Raw genomic sequence first — 15,886 nt, 5'->3', positions numbered from 1 at the left:
GGGATATAGTGGAAAGGACATCAGCGTCCAAGTAATTGCAGCGTTAGGGTTTGATTAGGAGTTCCTTCTAGCCCTGGGCTTCCTTGGTCTGCCAGTGGCCTTTCCCCCTCCTTATTGTGTGAGATGAGGCAGGAATCACTCATGGTTCTGAATTTTATGGGGGAAGAGTTCCACACAGCCTTCCTGCAGGCGCTGCAGGAGACATATCCAAAGAGAATACGTGGTTGGAGACAAGCAAGGCTGTTCTCTTGCCTTGAATATGTTTATCAAACCATCGTTCAGAAACATTAAGTGTATCAGGCCTTTTTCAAGGCCACCCATATTATATTTTAAATGTTTTCCCACCTGTATGAGTAAAATACTTGAAAGTATTTCTTTTGAAAGTATTCATTCACTGACAATTAAAGGAAATAGGGAAGAAAGAAAATGGTGGGCGGTGGGGGTGGGGGAGTAACTCATTGGATAGACTGCAAATTTTTCCATTTCTAGAGGCCTTAAGGGACAAGATGCCAGCCACTGGAGTTTTCTTAGCCCAGAACCTCTCCTCGAATCTGTCCCAGGCCAGATTTGTCAAGCTGCTGTTTGCCCCTAGTTAAAGGAACTCAGACATGAAGTAAATGTCCTACCTCTGTTCTTTTCCTTTTCCCAGGAAAATCTGCTAAGCATTAGAAGAAATTTGAGATGGGAATGTAATCTGAAGGCTTTGTTAACAATAAGAATATTTACATAGAATTTCTCAATTTTCAGAGTGGTTTTATATCATTCATTCATTCAACAAACATTTATTGAGGACTCACTCTGCACCTGGCCAGGGCTACCTAGAATGGGGCCATTCTCTTCACCTAAGGAGTAGTGTTGTATAATGGTTAGGGGCACAGGCTCTGGGGTCAGGCTACTCGAGTTTGCATCCCATCTCCCCACATCTAACTTTTTGCCTTGGAGGAAGTTATTTAACCCCTCTCTGCCATGATTGCCACATCTGTAAAATAGGGATGATATTAGTGCCTCCCTAGCAGACTTGTTTGAGAACAGTGGCTAAAGTGAGGGATACTAGTAATCTGGCAGAGTCTCCGCCTAGCAGTCCCTCTGGATCTATTTAAAATATAATCCAAGTATGTTCTCACTGCTCCCTACCTCTCCTAAACTGACTTCCCACCACTTTTGCAATAAAACCTAAGCTTTCCTGGCTTCAAACCCCCACATGATCTGTCTCCTGCCACCTCTCTGACCTCATCCTGGACGCTTCTTCCCCCTTGCTTACTGTGTTCCTGCCACACTGGCCTTTCTGGGCTTCAGACGAGCGAAGCTCATTCCTGCGTTAGGGCCTTTACGTTTGCTGTTCCCTCTGCCTAAAATACTCTTCCCCCACATCTTTACACGGCTAGCTCCTTTTTGCCATTGCGGCCTGGGAGAAACCTTCCTGACCACATGCTCCCTCCCTCACTCTCTTTTATTCTCATCATAGCACTAATCAACACTCGATAGTCCATTGTTTATTTTGTGCCTCCCCCTCTAGACTGTAAGCTTCATGAGAGCTTGTCTTATCCATCACTGTATCCCGGCGGTTGGAAGAGTGTCAGACACGTGATAGGTGTTCAATCCATGTTTGCAAGGATGAATGAATGAATAACAGTCTAGTGTAGAAGACAGATGTTAAATTTCAAGAGTGACAGCTTCAAAGACAACTACCATTTAAGTGCAATTTACCATGTGTCAGACTTTGCATATATGAACTTATTTAATATTAGTCATCTCACAAGCTACTGTCTATAATCATCTCCACTTTACAGATGAGGAAACTGAAACCCAGCGAGGTTTACTGACTTTCCCACAGCTAGTAGATGGTAAAGCAACTTGAACGGTAGCCCTGTACTGAATACATAGCACCATAGGAGTGACAGCACGGGATTCAATTCGGACTGTGGGTTCAAGGGCTGCTTCTTAATGAGCCTCACAGATATTCTGTAAGGTGGGTATTAGTATATCCCCATTTTATAGGTGAGGAAACTGAAGCTACTGACTGTAAGGGACCCATCTAGGACTATGCCATAAGAAGTGACAGAGCTGGGGCTTGAGCCAAAGCCCAGAGGGCTGGCCCTTCTGCCATGCAGACTGTCCCCCAGGCAGGATCAGGCTAGGGGCTCCCGAGGCCTAGGAACAAGGACTTCTTTTTGTCCGCCCTCTCTTTGGCAGCTCCTGGGTCCCTTGTGCACTCCTTCTGCTTCTTGCTTCCCAGGCCATCCCGTCCCTGCAGTCCCTTTCCCAGCTGCTGCCCTGATTCAGGTCTCTCTCCGTGGACGGCCAAAGAGCTCAGGTCCTGGGATAAAACGCTGCCAGTGCCCTGCGTGTGCTGGGAGCTCAGGGACGTGGCTACTCTGCCTGGCTCTTCAGGTGTCACGGGGAGGTGGCCGAAAGCTCAGACAAGCGGCGCGCTCCCCTCTTCTGCCAGCTCAGAAGGTCCCGAGGGCTCGGTCAGGCTTGGGGAGTGGGGCGTTGGCAGCCACTAACATGCCAGACGGACAGAGGGGCACGTGCTCCTGGGCATGGCAGCACCAGCTGCTTTCCCTTTTCGCCTAGGCCAGGAGAAAGGAGCTCTGGAAACAAAGCGCGCTGCCGGGCCCCTCCCTGGTGCCTGGGCGCTGCCGACGGGGTGGGGGGGGGCACTCCCTTATTGTCTGGCCAACCCCCAACCCCCATCCACAGCACGTTTGGGTCTACAATTTTGTGTCGTTTAATCCCTCCTCAATGCAAAACCAAGGATAACAGTTGTCATTGTATTAAAGAAAAATGTTTTATTTATAGAGGGACTATGTGATTTAATTTTATATATGTGCCTATGCCTGTGTCTTTCTCTCTATGCATATTTTCCCCATTTTTGTTCTAGGCATGTCTCTATTCTTAACTATGTGGCTAAATAACAACCTTTTCATTTTGGAAGGAAAATACAACTTGTTTGAATGAGATTGCATCATGTTTACATGGTGGTATAATGGAAAGCAGGCACTTTCTGGTTAAATTTAAACTCTATTCTCCGTTTCCTCTTCTGTCAAATGGGGATAATCATACCTATATCACATTATTGTTTGCAGATTAAATGAGCAATAGTGGTAGACTACAAAGCTTTCCACAGTGGCCATGTATTATTCACACAGAGAGATTATTTCAGGGAAAAAAGTATGTCCTCCATCATTCATGGAGTGGTAATCCTGAGGAGAGTAAAATTTTGCTATTACAAGTTCAAATAACAGGGAATAAGCACTTATTATGCCCCTGCTAAATGAGAGGCAGGGTTATCTACAGATCATCTGTTGGAATCTTTATATCCACCCTGTGGGTATTATTATTTTCTGTGACTTACAAAGAAAGGAGCTGAGGCTCAGGTTGAAGGCATGACACCTCTCTCGACACCCTGGCTTTGCCCATTGTTTCCTGTGTGACCACAAACAAGTTGCTTAACCTCTCTGAGCCTCAGTTTCCTGCTTGGTAAAACAGATTAGTGTTTGACACTGATAGATGGTAGGTATGGCCGGCCATGCTCTTCCCTGGGCAGAAATACGTTGGCTGGCATGAGATGGCTTGTAGCTCCTACCCTTTTATACCATGTCTTCTGAGGACAGCAGTCAGTTTGGGGTTAAGCTGCACCAACTTAAAATGGACTCCCCAGTACTGCTAACAGCAGAAAACCCACTCAGTGAGAGCGAGGCCCTTGGCAGTGGCCCTTTGACACAGATAATGGAGTCCTGGGAGGACAACGGGTGTGTTCTCAGCTCCCCTGCCACCCCCAACTCTGCCCAAGCACCAGGAAGTCAAGCGCCATCCCCACAAGTGTTAGAACAGTAGCAGCACACAGACTGTGATCAAAAAGGTATTTGTAGGACTGAATTACCGTAATGATCGAATTCCATTTTTGGATAAGCTGGATATTCTCATCTCCACTACAGAAAAGAGAAAGGTTCCCATTTTCCTATTTGCAGATGACATTGTTATAGTGTCTTAAGCTGGGCGAGCTTTGATAATAAACTCTCACCCAACTTAGTAATGGAAAGAAGGGCCACAGATGGCGTACGCTGAAATCAGAGCTCTCGCTGGGGATTTTCAACTCTAAACGGGCAGGAATCTATAGGAAAGAGTAGGCTGCTCAGGGTAGGTACAGGGGGACCACGTCACTGCAACCCATGCCCTCCTGAGAATTGGAGGTGGTTTTAGTCAGTAATGACATTTAGATTTTTTTAATGTAATACCCACCCTCAAATATATAGTTAGTGAAAGTTCCACTCTGGTTCTTGTTCTCAAATTGCAGTCCCAGAACCAGCAGCATGAGCATCATCTGGGAACTTGTTGGAAATGCGAATTCTCAGCCCCGGCCGCCACCGGAAGCTCCGGGGTGAGACCCAGCTGTCGTGTTTTACTAAGCCTCCAGGTGATCAGGATGCACTCTGAAGCTTAGGAACCACCGCTTTCCCCTCCTTTATGAAGCCCTTTCTTAGCAGTTGCCCTATTACAGCAGTCCAGGTCTTCCATCGCCTTGGCTCTGAGTACCGTATTGGAAATTCAATACATTCTGTCCCCAGATTTATATTTGCCAGGGAATTACATTGTTCAAAGCCACAGTTTCTCTGACCCCCTGCTATAGTTTTTAATGGCTAAAGTGGGTGTTTGGTTACACATGCTTAAGATATTTTCCAAGTTGAAGGCCTTGTGGCCAGGCCCTGCGATGCAGGACTCTGGGTCTTCAACTGCCCATTTGTCTTTGTACAGGACTAGACCTCAGATCCTGCTTTCAGGCACTCCAGCCCAGCCACCACATCTCTCTGCCCTCCCCTGGTTTTGGAATGGGACCCTGTATTTTCCTAAGAGGTAACCCTCCTACCCCTAGTCCCTTTCCTGTTCGTTTTGAAGAGCTAGTCTGTTTTCTGTGTGGGCACTGCCTCGGGGCACTGATTGCATGTCTTTCTTTGCATAGGCCTCTGGAAAGCAGTGGAGACAAATCTGTGTCCCATCTGTGGCAGGTGCCAGGCTTGTTTACCTGGCACTGTTTGTCCCGATCTCACTTGGTTTTATATTATTCTCCTTCTTTTGTTTTCCCTTTGTCTTTATTTTCTCAACTACAGATTTATTTTGTAGTTCATCGTATCTCATATTCTATGGATCTTTGCTGACCGACTTGGTGAATTTTGGAAGGGGGCAATTTCAATAAATAAAACTGAATACCTTTTGTTATGAGATACAGTGATATGAAACAATTAGTATTTAAAAAAAGTGATGTCTTTTAAGCGGCCGTGTACACCTGGGCCTGTCTCATTCCAAACCCCCTCCTCCCTCAGGTTATCATATGGGCAGGGCTTCAGTTAAAAGTCTTTTTGAAAACCACGAAACCAACAGTGCTGGGAATTCGGGATGAGTTAGACAGCCATGTGAAGGAAATTTAGGGAGACTGGACAGAAGGCCCTTTAGCAGGTGTTAAGTCTTTCTTCTCTAATATAGTCATAAATCAACAACTCCAAAAGTGGAGTAATGAAAATTGTGGCATGAATAATTTCCTCATGAGGCTATAGATGCCCTAGAAACACTGAAGAAACTGATTACCAAGCAGTGGTGGATACACTGTGATTCTGTTATTGTTTGAGTGATATACTTTCCTTAGCTTACTTTGTAATTTGAAGTACTTTTTAAAAAAAAGGTACTTAAAAAATAGGCATACAAGGTCTTCATAGATACACCTGTTTCTGAATTAACTGTAACCCAAATTACCTTGGATAGTGTTCTCAGCAAAGTCGCACAAGATGTCTGATTTAGCCCCTCCCTCCCCGCCCCAATCCTGCGGATGCAAAAGGGGAGATAGGGGACTTATAGCCACAGTTTATTGAATATCTACTATTTGCCAGCCAGGCACTGTGCCAGGCACTTAATAAACTTTGCTTTTTCTCTAATCTTCACAACAAGTCTAGGGAAGGCAGGCTTAAAATTTTCCATTGTGTGATGCTGGGTGTTAATCCCATCTCTAACTTGGATAAGAATTTGAAATATGCTAGAACTCTTTAAAATTTGAGTTTGAAAATGGGTGCTGAGCTGAACTTATATTAAAGTGGGACATTATTGTTCTTGCAGAATCCCCACTAATTAAGAATCAAGTGCAATAATGGATAAAAAAGCACTTTGTACTATTATGCTTTTGTACAGTGCAAGAGACTATTACATAAATGGCATTTCAGTGGCTCAACAACTTTGAGGGCCTCTAATTAATAGGGAATCACGTTTGAGCTATTCTCTAAGATTGGAGAATCTAGAAGTTATCTTTATTAGGTCAAGGTGGAAGCTACTGTAGAAGTCTGCTGGAATTAGAGCAGCGTGTGTCGGAAGTGGACCTTCACATCTATGAAACACAGATAATTAGGCTGTAAAAGTGGCACATTAGCACCTTGTTATTCTCTCTTGGATCTGCAGTTTTAAGGTCTTTCTAGTTCCTGGAGATCCCGCAGTGAGAAGGAAGGAGGTGAAATATGTTTCTTACTGAGTGTTGGGCATCTGACTCTCTAGGGTGATGCTCTAATCATTTGTATCAATAGAAGGGGGCAAGTGTGTGCTTGACATGGGCCATTTCTCCAAAGTGATCTTGTCTCTTCCTGCCTAGTCCCTGCTCCTTGCTCTCATCTGCCAAGTATCTTCCTCTCCTCTACATTTTTTCACCAGTGTTGAGCTGTCATTGCTCAGGCCCCTCTGAGCAGCAATTCTTGGTACCTGACTGACACCCTGATGTCATCCTGGTAGCTCAGTGCCCCCTCCGTTGCTCAGATATGCAGAGCAGGGGGCTTCTGCATCTACATCTCTCAAGCCTGTTTCTTGGGCTTATTCCAGATCCTTGAACATTTGTGGGAGAAACTAGCCTAGTCTTAAAGATGTGCTAAAATGGATATCCTCATGTGGGGAAAAAAAAAAATTTGTCTAGCCCTAAGAAAAAATAAAACCTACATCAGTCTCCTCTTGGGTACGATGCCCTCTTAAAGCATTTTAAGGCAGGGTGAGCTTTCGGACAGCCTTTGTTTCCTGGTGACTTAGTGATGACTTTTCTGCGTGTTCTCCTCAATTCATTTCATTTTGGAGTATATTTACCATCACCCCCACTCACAGGCTAATCTGGGTAAAGAATGTCTCCAAGCAAGCAGTTACAAACTATGCCTAATTAATCCTTCAGCCATTGCTAAAGGCAAAGGTAAGGATTACACAGGCTCTGGGCTTCTCCTCTTTCCTGCTTTAAAACCACCCTTGGCCAGCACCAGAAGGGGGGCAGTGGAAATCATGGGGGGGGAGGGGGAACATTGATCCTAATGACCTTTTTCCTACCTATGAACAGATCTGATGGAAAATTGAGCAGGTGAGATTATGGACCAGAAGCATGGGGGTTTTCTGCAGGGTATGCATTTTCTGATCTCCTTCAATGCAAACAAATCCAGAATGACTATATGGATTTTACTCTGGAGTGGAGGCCTTCTTCATATTCACGTAATTAAAAAAAGATCTTCTTGGCTTTGTGTATTTCAAACTGAGTATAATGACTGTGTGTCTTTGTTTTCTCCTTTCCCTTGCCGGTGGGCATGTAGCACGTGTGGAGTGAGAGCGAGGACTGCCTGCCTTTTTTGCAGCTAGCACAGGATTACATCTCCTCTTGCGGCAAGAAGACGCTCCATGAAGTCTTGGAAAAAGTCTTCAAGTCTTTCAGACCTGTAGGTGCCAGCTTGGCTTCTAAGGCCATCTTGTTGTCTCCAGTGATTGTGCTTTGAATAACATGGATTGTGGGGAAAGTGGGCAAAACCTGGGATGACTAATTGTTTTTCTTTTGTCTGCCCTGTGGCTTAAAGATAGCAGCTAGTGGAGGGAGGCTGAGGGCGGGGAGGGAGGGGGAAATGGGATGTGACACAGCTGTTTGTTGCAGGGATGATGGTTATTTCTAGCATCACTTGAGTTAAGAATCTCTGATTGGGTGGGAAGCAAACAGAGCCTTTATGAGACAACTGAGTATTCTGGTTCTCATCCAGTAGACTTAAAACCAAAATGCTTGGAAGTGCTAGGGAGGTTCTCTTATAATAGGAAATTGCCAGAAGGCTATATAAAGGATGTACCTCCATGTTGATGGATATGGAGAAGGAGGAAATTGGATAGTTGTTCTTTTCTCTTTTTATGAAGTCTCTGATAGAGAGCTTACTTCCCCCCCAACCCCCTTAGGATTTAGGAATCTGTATGTCTATGGCTAGCTGACAGTTTGTTTCATTCTAGCTGAAAAATATGTAAAATGAATACTCACCCCAAATTTGAAGACTACCTTGCTCTCTTTATCTTTATTGGAAGAGAAAGTCAGATTACATGACACTTCCCCCAAGTTCAGTTGCCTGCCCACTGTAAATACTCTACATGTTCAATGTCGTTTGCTCTAGAATTTTTTTTTTTCTTTTAAAATGGTATCTGCTTCTTTCCTGGAATTTTCAAGCTTGTCTTTTGTTTCTGTGAACATGGTAGGCTCGGCTGCATAAAAGACTGTCGGATAGTCCAGTATTTCAAGGTTTGGGAGCCTGTTTTGTCATCTTTTGTTTCCACTGGTTCCCCCTCCTGGTATCTTGTTTTTTTTTTTTTTTGTTTTGAATTATCTCTGTGCGCTTGAAAACTTGTATATTTGTATTTTAAAATTTATTTATAGGGACATATTGAGGCCTAAGATGATGGTACTTTCCTCCAGAGAGGATTTTTATTTGCTTCTGCCAGGGTTGGGGGCCCTGTCAGTCAGAGACCACCCTCAACCAATTTGAGACTTGTGGTTCTTAGAACTCTCCAGGTGATGGACAGTCAGGTTGCAGACCTGGTTTAGTCTGGTTCATCCTTGTTCTGAGAGCAGCCTCAGTCTGTTCAGGCTCATATAACAAAATACCGTAGACTAGGTGGCTTATAAACAAAAATTTATTTCTCATTGTTCTAGATGCTGGAAGTCCAAGATCAGGGTGCCAGGAGATCTTGTATCTAGTGAGGGCCCACTTCCTAGACAGATGGCCGTCTTTTCACTTGAACTTTACATGGTGGAAGGAGAGAAAGAGCCCCAGGACCTCTTTTATAAGGGCACAAGGCCATTTATGAGGGCTCTACCTTCATGACCTAATCACCTCCCAAAGCACCCACCTTTTAATACCATCACCTGGAGGGTTAGGATTTCAACATTTGAATTTGGAGGGGGGAACACCAATACTCAGACCATAGCCTAGGCTTTTGGGGTCCTAGTCTAAAGTGGGACAGTTTATCACAGTTTGCTCCTTTGAGAGACCCTGGGTTTGACTTTGGTCTCCTTAGCTCTTAGAGGAGGCCAAGTTTGTAGCAGAAGTTTCTTCCAGGTCAGCAAATGTCCTCAGGATGAAAGCAGCTTTTTATGATCGGTTTACCTCTCTGGGTGCTAACTCTCAATATATTTAAGAAGGCATTTTTCATATTGAGTCCAGATGTTTTAATTCTCTTTGGAAGAGTTGCTCCCAATCACTGTCACTTAATCCACCATTATAAGAATTGGAATTTCAAGTGGCTTTTGTTGCTTTATCTAATTTGTATCATTTATCTAACCAGTTCTTTTTTTTTTTGTTATTGTTTGTTAATTTTCTAAGCCTGTTTAGCTCATTCAAAATAGATTTCCAACTTAAAGATACTGGTCTATCCCACTTTCATTCATTCAGTATGTATTTACTGAGTACCCAGGAGGCATGTGGCACTCTTTACTGCTCTGTTCTTAGAACTCGAACCAGACAGATGCAAATCTTAGACCTCACGGAGCTTGTATTCTAGTGCCAGGGAGACAGGATACATGAGTACAACACATCGTGTGTTGGTGACAAGTGCTGAGGAGGAAAAAGACATGAGTCAGGGAAAGGGGGTGAGACGTGTCAGAGGCACTGACAGTTTTGATGAGGGGAGCAGGGAAGGCTTCACTGAGAAGGTAACATGAGTAAAACCTGAAGTGAGATGTGAGCCACGAGGAAATCTACAGGAAGGGCTTTCTGGGTGGAGAGAACAGCAAATACGACCACAGGGTGGGAGAAAACCAGTGTTTAGGGAACAGGGAGGGGCTGGTGTGGCCCAAGTTGGGGGTGCGGGGTGGAGGAGGCTTGAGAGATGAGTTGGAGGAATTTCAGGGGCTTGCAGGTCCCGGAAGGACTTGGGCTTGTACCCCCGTGTTCCGGGGAGCCTCTGGTGGGGTTTAAGCACAAGAGGGATCTGCTGAGTAGAGAACAGGCTGTGAGGGGGAAGGTGGGAGCAGGGAGCCCAGTGAGGAGGCAGTTGCTGTCATCCAGGCGAGGCCGTTGGGCTTGGACTAGGGTGGTCACAGTAAAGGCAGAACAAAGGGGTCAGATCCTGGAGATGCCTTGAAAGTAGACCCGGCCGAACCTGCTGATGGATTGGAAGTGTGGTGTGGGAAAAAGAAGACATGGATGACTCCAGGGTTCCTCATCTACTCAGTGAACGGAATGGCATTCGTTTACTGAGATGAGGAAGGCTGTAGGAGGAAAGTTTGGGGGTGAAACTGTCAAGAGCTCGATTATGAATGTGTCAGTGTTTGAAATACCTATTAGACATCCAACTAGAGATATCAAGGAAGGCAAAATTTTTTTTTAAAATTAGTTCCCTCAAATCTTAACCCCCCAAAAATATCTAATTAGCAAATGACACTCCCTTTGCAGCTGGTTTCCTCACAGGGATTCCATTCATTGGCCTGCCACCGGGTTCTCTTTATGTGGCTGTCCTCTGTGGTGGCAAGCAACAGACTACCTGCAGAATGGGCTTAACTGCAGAAGGTGAGCCCCCACCAGAACTCTTTTCGCTGTCTTGCTTTACCATGGCTGTATGTCAGCAACCAGGCAGCCTCATGTCAATGGAAAAAAAATGCAGTCCCAGAAATCCAGATACATAGCTAAAAGTGATTGATTTGGTTGAATACTTTCTTGCAGATCAAGCTGTTTTGTGTCACACAGATTTCATCTAATGCTGTTGGGCTGCCAGAGTTCATTTCTAAAGCAGAGCCTTGCACCATAGTGGGCAGGGAGAGGCTCCCAAGGTGGGGCCTGCACCTGGTGCGGCGCCCCCTTTGTGGGAAGCTGTTGTGTGCTGGGTGCTACGGCTGCATCTGTTTGCCTTCAGGAAAGGCTGGGGAGAGGCACCTTCTCAGGACTAGGAAGTGTGAGATGCACACAAGCTTTGGGTTTCTCTCAGTCTGGATGTACCCCAGATCCGATGAGAGGGGGTGTTACAGACCCAGGTGAAGGACCGCTGGAGATCGGTGTGGCGGCTTTTACCCTCTCCCTCTCCACTAAAGAGTGCATTTCTTCCCACTGCTGTTTATCTGTTTTATATAAAGGAGCTTTAGGTTTAAAAAAAAGACACAGGAAAGGGTCTTGCTGCTGTGTTTTATATAAAGGAGCTTTAGGTTTAGAAAAGAGACACAGGAAAGGGTCTTGCTGCTGCCATAGCTGAAACTATTTGTTGAAGTAACACATAACTCAGATGCTACAAGCTTATCAAGCGGGTAAACTTGAGCACATCATTTCCCTGAACATTTTTGATAATCTGATCAATTTGTGTCTCTGCTTTTTGTTTTTGTTTGGGGAAACCACAGGAGGAATATTTTTACCTTCATCTTAGAACAGCCTCATTCATGGCTTTGAACCCTTGTTTTACCTTGGCCAGCCCATTGCCAGCCCCTACCCTGTGTAACCTCCCCAGAAAGATAAGCACCATTCTTTTGACAGCCTTCTGCTGCCTTTTGGGGCATCCGTCAAGCAGAGTCAATTAACTTTGCTGAAGCCCATGGGTGCCTGCCTGTGTGAGCCAAAAGAGTGCAGTCATCTTCTGGCCCTCCTCAGCGGTCCTGCCCACGAGGCTCCGAGTGCTACCGTAGCACTCTGTGCCTCTGGACATTCCAGTTTTGTAGGCTGTATGCTTTCCCCCCACTTTCTGTTTGCCTCCCCCCAGCTGAAACAGGCAATATCACAAAGTCCATGCCTTACCAAAGAAATCTGTTGTTGGCTTTGACAAGAAAAAATAATTATTCTTTTTCTTACTTGCCATCTTACTCCTCCTCTTTTTCCTCTCTCCCTTCATCACATTATCAACAAAATGTATCGTCAGCTTCTATTTGCCGAAGCACTGCTTTGAAGAGTAAGAGGCAGGGCACGTTGCCTGGTCCTTGTGCTCAAGAGGGGCTGGCTTTCTGGTAGGAGAGACAGCCACAGAAACAGAGAAACTCTGGGTTACAAGACCGAGCATTTATTTTGGTCCAGACACTCTGCTAGATACAGAGCAAAGGCGTTCCTTTCCCTGCTCTGCTTACTCCGCTCTGCTTGTTCTTTGGGGAAGTGTTTTCTGCGAGGATGTCAGTGAGCGTGCACCGACTGCAGGGTGTTGGTTGTGGTCCCTTTACCAAGTTATGCAGAATCGGGTTACTACAGTGATGAGGACCCCGAGCTCTGGGGGCTGGCTGCCTGGATTCCAATCCCAGTCCTGCCACTTGCTGGCTGTGTGACCTCAGCCAAGTTACTTGACCTGGCTGTTTCTCAGTTTTTTCATTTGTAAAACTAGGAAACAAATGACGGTAGTTACCTTAGGGTTGCTGTGAAGATTAAATGACACGATTCTTGTTGGGGACTTAATGCAGCACGGCACACAGGATAAGCACTGGTTAAATTCTGGAATTGATGTGGACGGGATGGGGACACTCGGCAAAATACTGCTGAGAAGAGAGCTCAGTAGTGAAAGCTTCCATAGGACTCAGGTTTTTGGTGGAGGAAGAAAACAATTTGCTAAGTGATTTCAGCACTTAACAATGCTTAACAGAAGCATCTGGCTAAAGTAAGGGGTTTTAAAGAGGTAGTGTTGGGGTATTATAGCCAAAAGTTTATCAACATTGCCTTTAGCAGAATAATCGTCATCTATTCAGTACCTGATCCGCACAGCTCACTGGGGGGGAGGCTGGTGCTACAAGGGGGACGAATGGATGCTCCTGTCCCCCAGAGGGACGTGTGACCAAAGAGCCTCTGGCAATAGGGGTATGGCTGACATTTATTTTCTTTTCTGGATTTTTAAAAATTTTCCATGATGTCACAGAAAACATTTATAATCGGGAACTATGTTGTGTTTTTTTGTTTTTTTTAAACTGTCTTGTCTCCCATGTGTCGGAAGGGCTGGGAATATCAGATGTGAGTGGGCTCATCGAGGAACAGAGTGCGGGCAGTGGCTTCATGAGGAGGTGGGACTTGAAGAAAGAGCAAAATCTAGACAGGGTTGGTGGAGGAGGAGGGCTGGCCACGAAGGAAGACCGGGAAGGCCCATCCTGGCTCCTTAGCTCAGAGAACCTTAGAGATATCTCTGGGTGGGACAAGGTGATGCAGCCCTGGCCTGGCCGGCTCCCAGCCCGTGTGGCTTCTAGCAGGTTGTTCAGCCTTAGTGCCCCCATCTTTAAAATGGGGGTCGTACATGTTTCACTGTCTTGTGGATGCATGGGGAGCTTCAAAATCAGAACACAGAGGCTATCAAAGCCCAGCCACCCTGTTGAGATGTGTCTCAATTTCCAGCTCATAACAGCTGTTAGGAAATGCTTATCGGGTGAGTCCGTGGATGCAGTGGGCGGCTTCCCTCCTGGACTGACCCACAGTCTGCTGCACCCCAGGGATCGCCTAACTTCTACCTAGGTTTTTTTTTTTTCTTCTTCCTGCCGGAATGTCATATCCAAATGGTACATGTGTGCACATGACAGCACCAAGCAGGCTGTCACTGCCATCCGTGAGCAGGCGGGTGTATCCGTGTCATGGCTTCGGAGACACCCGTCCCTAGCCTTGATAAACGCGAATCGGAGAATTGTTGGAGTCTGTGTTTTTCTTAAGTGGCGCTGGATTGACCGTCGCCGGTCATCACGTGATGGAGCTAGGTAATGAAATCGTAGTTATGGGTCTAAATAATGCTGACCGTGCCATTCATTTTCTCCCTGCATGTTTTTGTATCTTTTATTTAGTGAAGAATGACAGCCTCCCCACCCCACCCCCCGCCCACCCCTGGTTGGAAAACAGTTCACAAGAGAAGAGAGAACGTACCATTTCCAAGTTAGCTGCAAAACCAAACCTCATCTTTGCCCTTCAGTTCTCTCAAAGCTTTACTCTATTCTCCTGGAGTATTAGTCCTCCTCCTCTTACTAGCACTGTGGACATCAGGGTCGAGAGGCACCTGTTGCTATGACAATTATCTGTGCTGTCTTGGTTGTTGTTGCTTTGATGGCCCTCCCTGGAGTTGAGAGCCTGTGCTTCCCCACGTTTTCTTGCTCTGATTTACCTTGATCCCCTCCCTGGGGTTGCTGTGTGACTCCATGTTTTTTTTCTCTTGAGGAACAGAGACTCTTCCACCAGAAAAATTCCCTTAATTCTGTCTTGCTGACATGAGCAAGATTGGTATTTTTTTGCCACTAATGGCTGGAGAGCCAGGGATTAAACCCCACGGGAAAACCCTTTGTGACCCAGAAAAAGTTCAATTCTTGCTTTTACTTTTCTAGTTTGGTCAAGAGTCTGGAAGAAGAGAAAGAATCCACCTATGGGAAGCTGCCCCAGTGAGTCAGAAAGTCTGATAGGAAAGAATGGGTTTTAATAAAAACACATTGAATTAATACACAACATTGTAAATCAGCTATACTTCAATAAAATAATTCATACGAAAACAAAAAAACAACCCACTACATCCAAACACACACACACACACACACACACACACACTGAATGTTAACAATTTAAGTTTATCATAGCATTTGTTTTTTGCTCATTTGATGAACATTCAAACCCTGTATTTTGTAGAAAGTGCAATAGCTCCTAAAATAAGAGAGTATCTATTACTCTTGCCCATTTTGGTCTTATATCAGTCTTGCCACCTACCTCTTTTTTTTTTTTTTTTCCTTCTTCCTGTTATCAAGAAGACAGACTGACCAGGATCCCATCAGAGGTTTCTTGGTACCATCAGCATCATGGATCATTAAGATAAATAGTGGCAAGTTCCCCAAATGCTTTAAAGTCTCAATACGCAGAGTATGGTTTCTGGACCAGCAGTATCCCCATCACCTGGGAGCTTGTTAGGAAAGCAGAATCTCAGGTCCCTCCAGAGACCCACTGAGTCAGAATCTACATTTTAGGTAGATCTCTGGGTAAGTCATATACACAGCAAAGTGTAGGAAGTGCTGCTTCAAAGAATCCTCTGGAAGGAGCTTACAGGGACCTCTAAAGCCACAGGGCACTTACTGGGAGCCACAGAGGCCTAGCTGGTTGACTGTGCTCTCCAAGGCCTAGATACTGACTCCCCTTCTTTTATAAAGATACTCTAGCCCAAGTGTTTGAGTGAGTGCCACCTTCAGAGACAGCAGATGCTAAATGCCAACTGAATAGAGCCTCGACTAGTTTATAACACTTTCTGAAAGACCTGGAGTTAGTCCTACAGATAACTGATATACTCTTGGGTCTGAAGAGCTTTACTTCCCAAGGGTTGGCATCTCTACCCATCAAGTACAACCCTTTTAGAATGAGTGGGCTCTAATAGTTCTTATGTGATCAGAGACTGCTCCAAAGCAAGACCCTGGGAATGCTAACACTGTTGTCCAGAGTGATCATAAAGACATTTTCCAGTCAACTGAAAAAATTTTACTGAAATAAGAATGAATGACTCTATCAAGAGTAATTTAAATATACTTGACAGGATTTTTTGGCCTGTCTCCTTTTCCTTATAAGAATGTGTGGGTACAATAAAAGCAAGGACTCAGAATTCGTCCCAGTCTGTTTGTACTCCTGTTTCTGATATGTCTTCTTGACTGTTAAAAATTTGGATCCAGAAATTAAAT

General features: G+C 45.1%; 1 protein-coding gene across 2 annotated transcripts in view; it reads left to right on the top strand.

Annotated features, from left to right (window-relative positions):
- MTURN (maturin, neural progenitor differentiation regulator homolog) overlaps nt 1-15,886 on the top strand; it is a 28,479-nt gene that overhangs the window by 2,274 nt on the left and 10,319 nt on the right. For both annotated transcript variants that reach the window (XM_057732500.1, XM_057732501.1), the window contains one exon: nt 7,599-7,721. In XM_057732500.1, the coding sequence (XP_057588483.1) occupies nt 7,599-7,721 (123 nt within the window). The remainder of the gene's footprint in view (nt 1-7,598; nt 7,722-15,886) is intronic.

The sequence above is a fragment of the Hippopotamus amphibius genome, chromosome 4 (genome assembly GCF_030028045.1).
Source record: "Hippopotamus amphibius kiboko isolate mHipAmp2 chromosome 4, mHipAmp2.hap2, whole genome shotgun sequence".
Classification (NCBI taxonomy): domain Eukaryota; kingdom Metazoa; phylum Chordata; class Mammalia; order Artiodactyla; family Hippopotamidae; genus Hippopotamus; species Hippopotamus amphibius.
The sequence above is the reverse complement of the archived record's forward strand: the minus strand, read 5'-3'. Positions and strand labels throughout refer to the sequence as shown.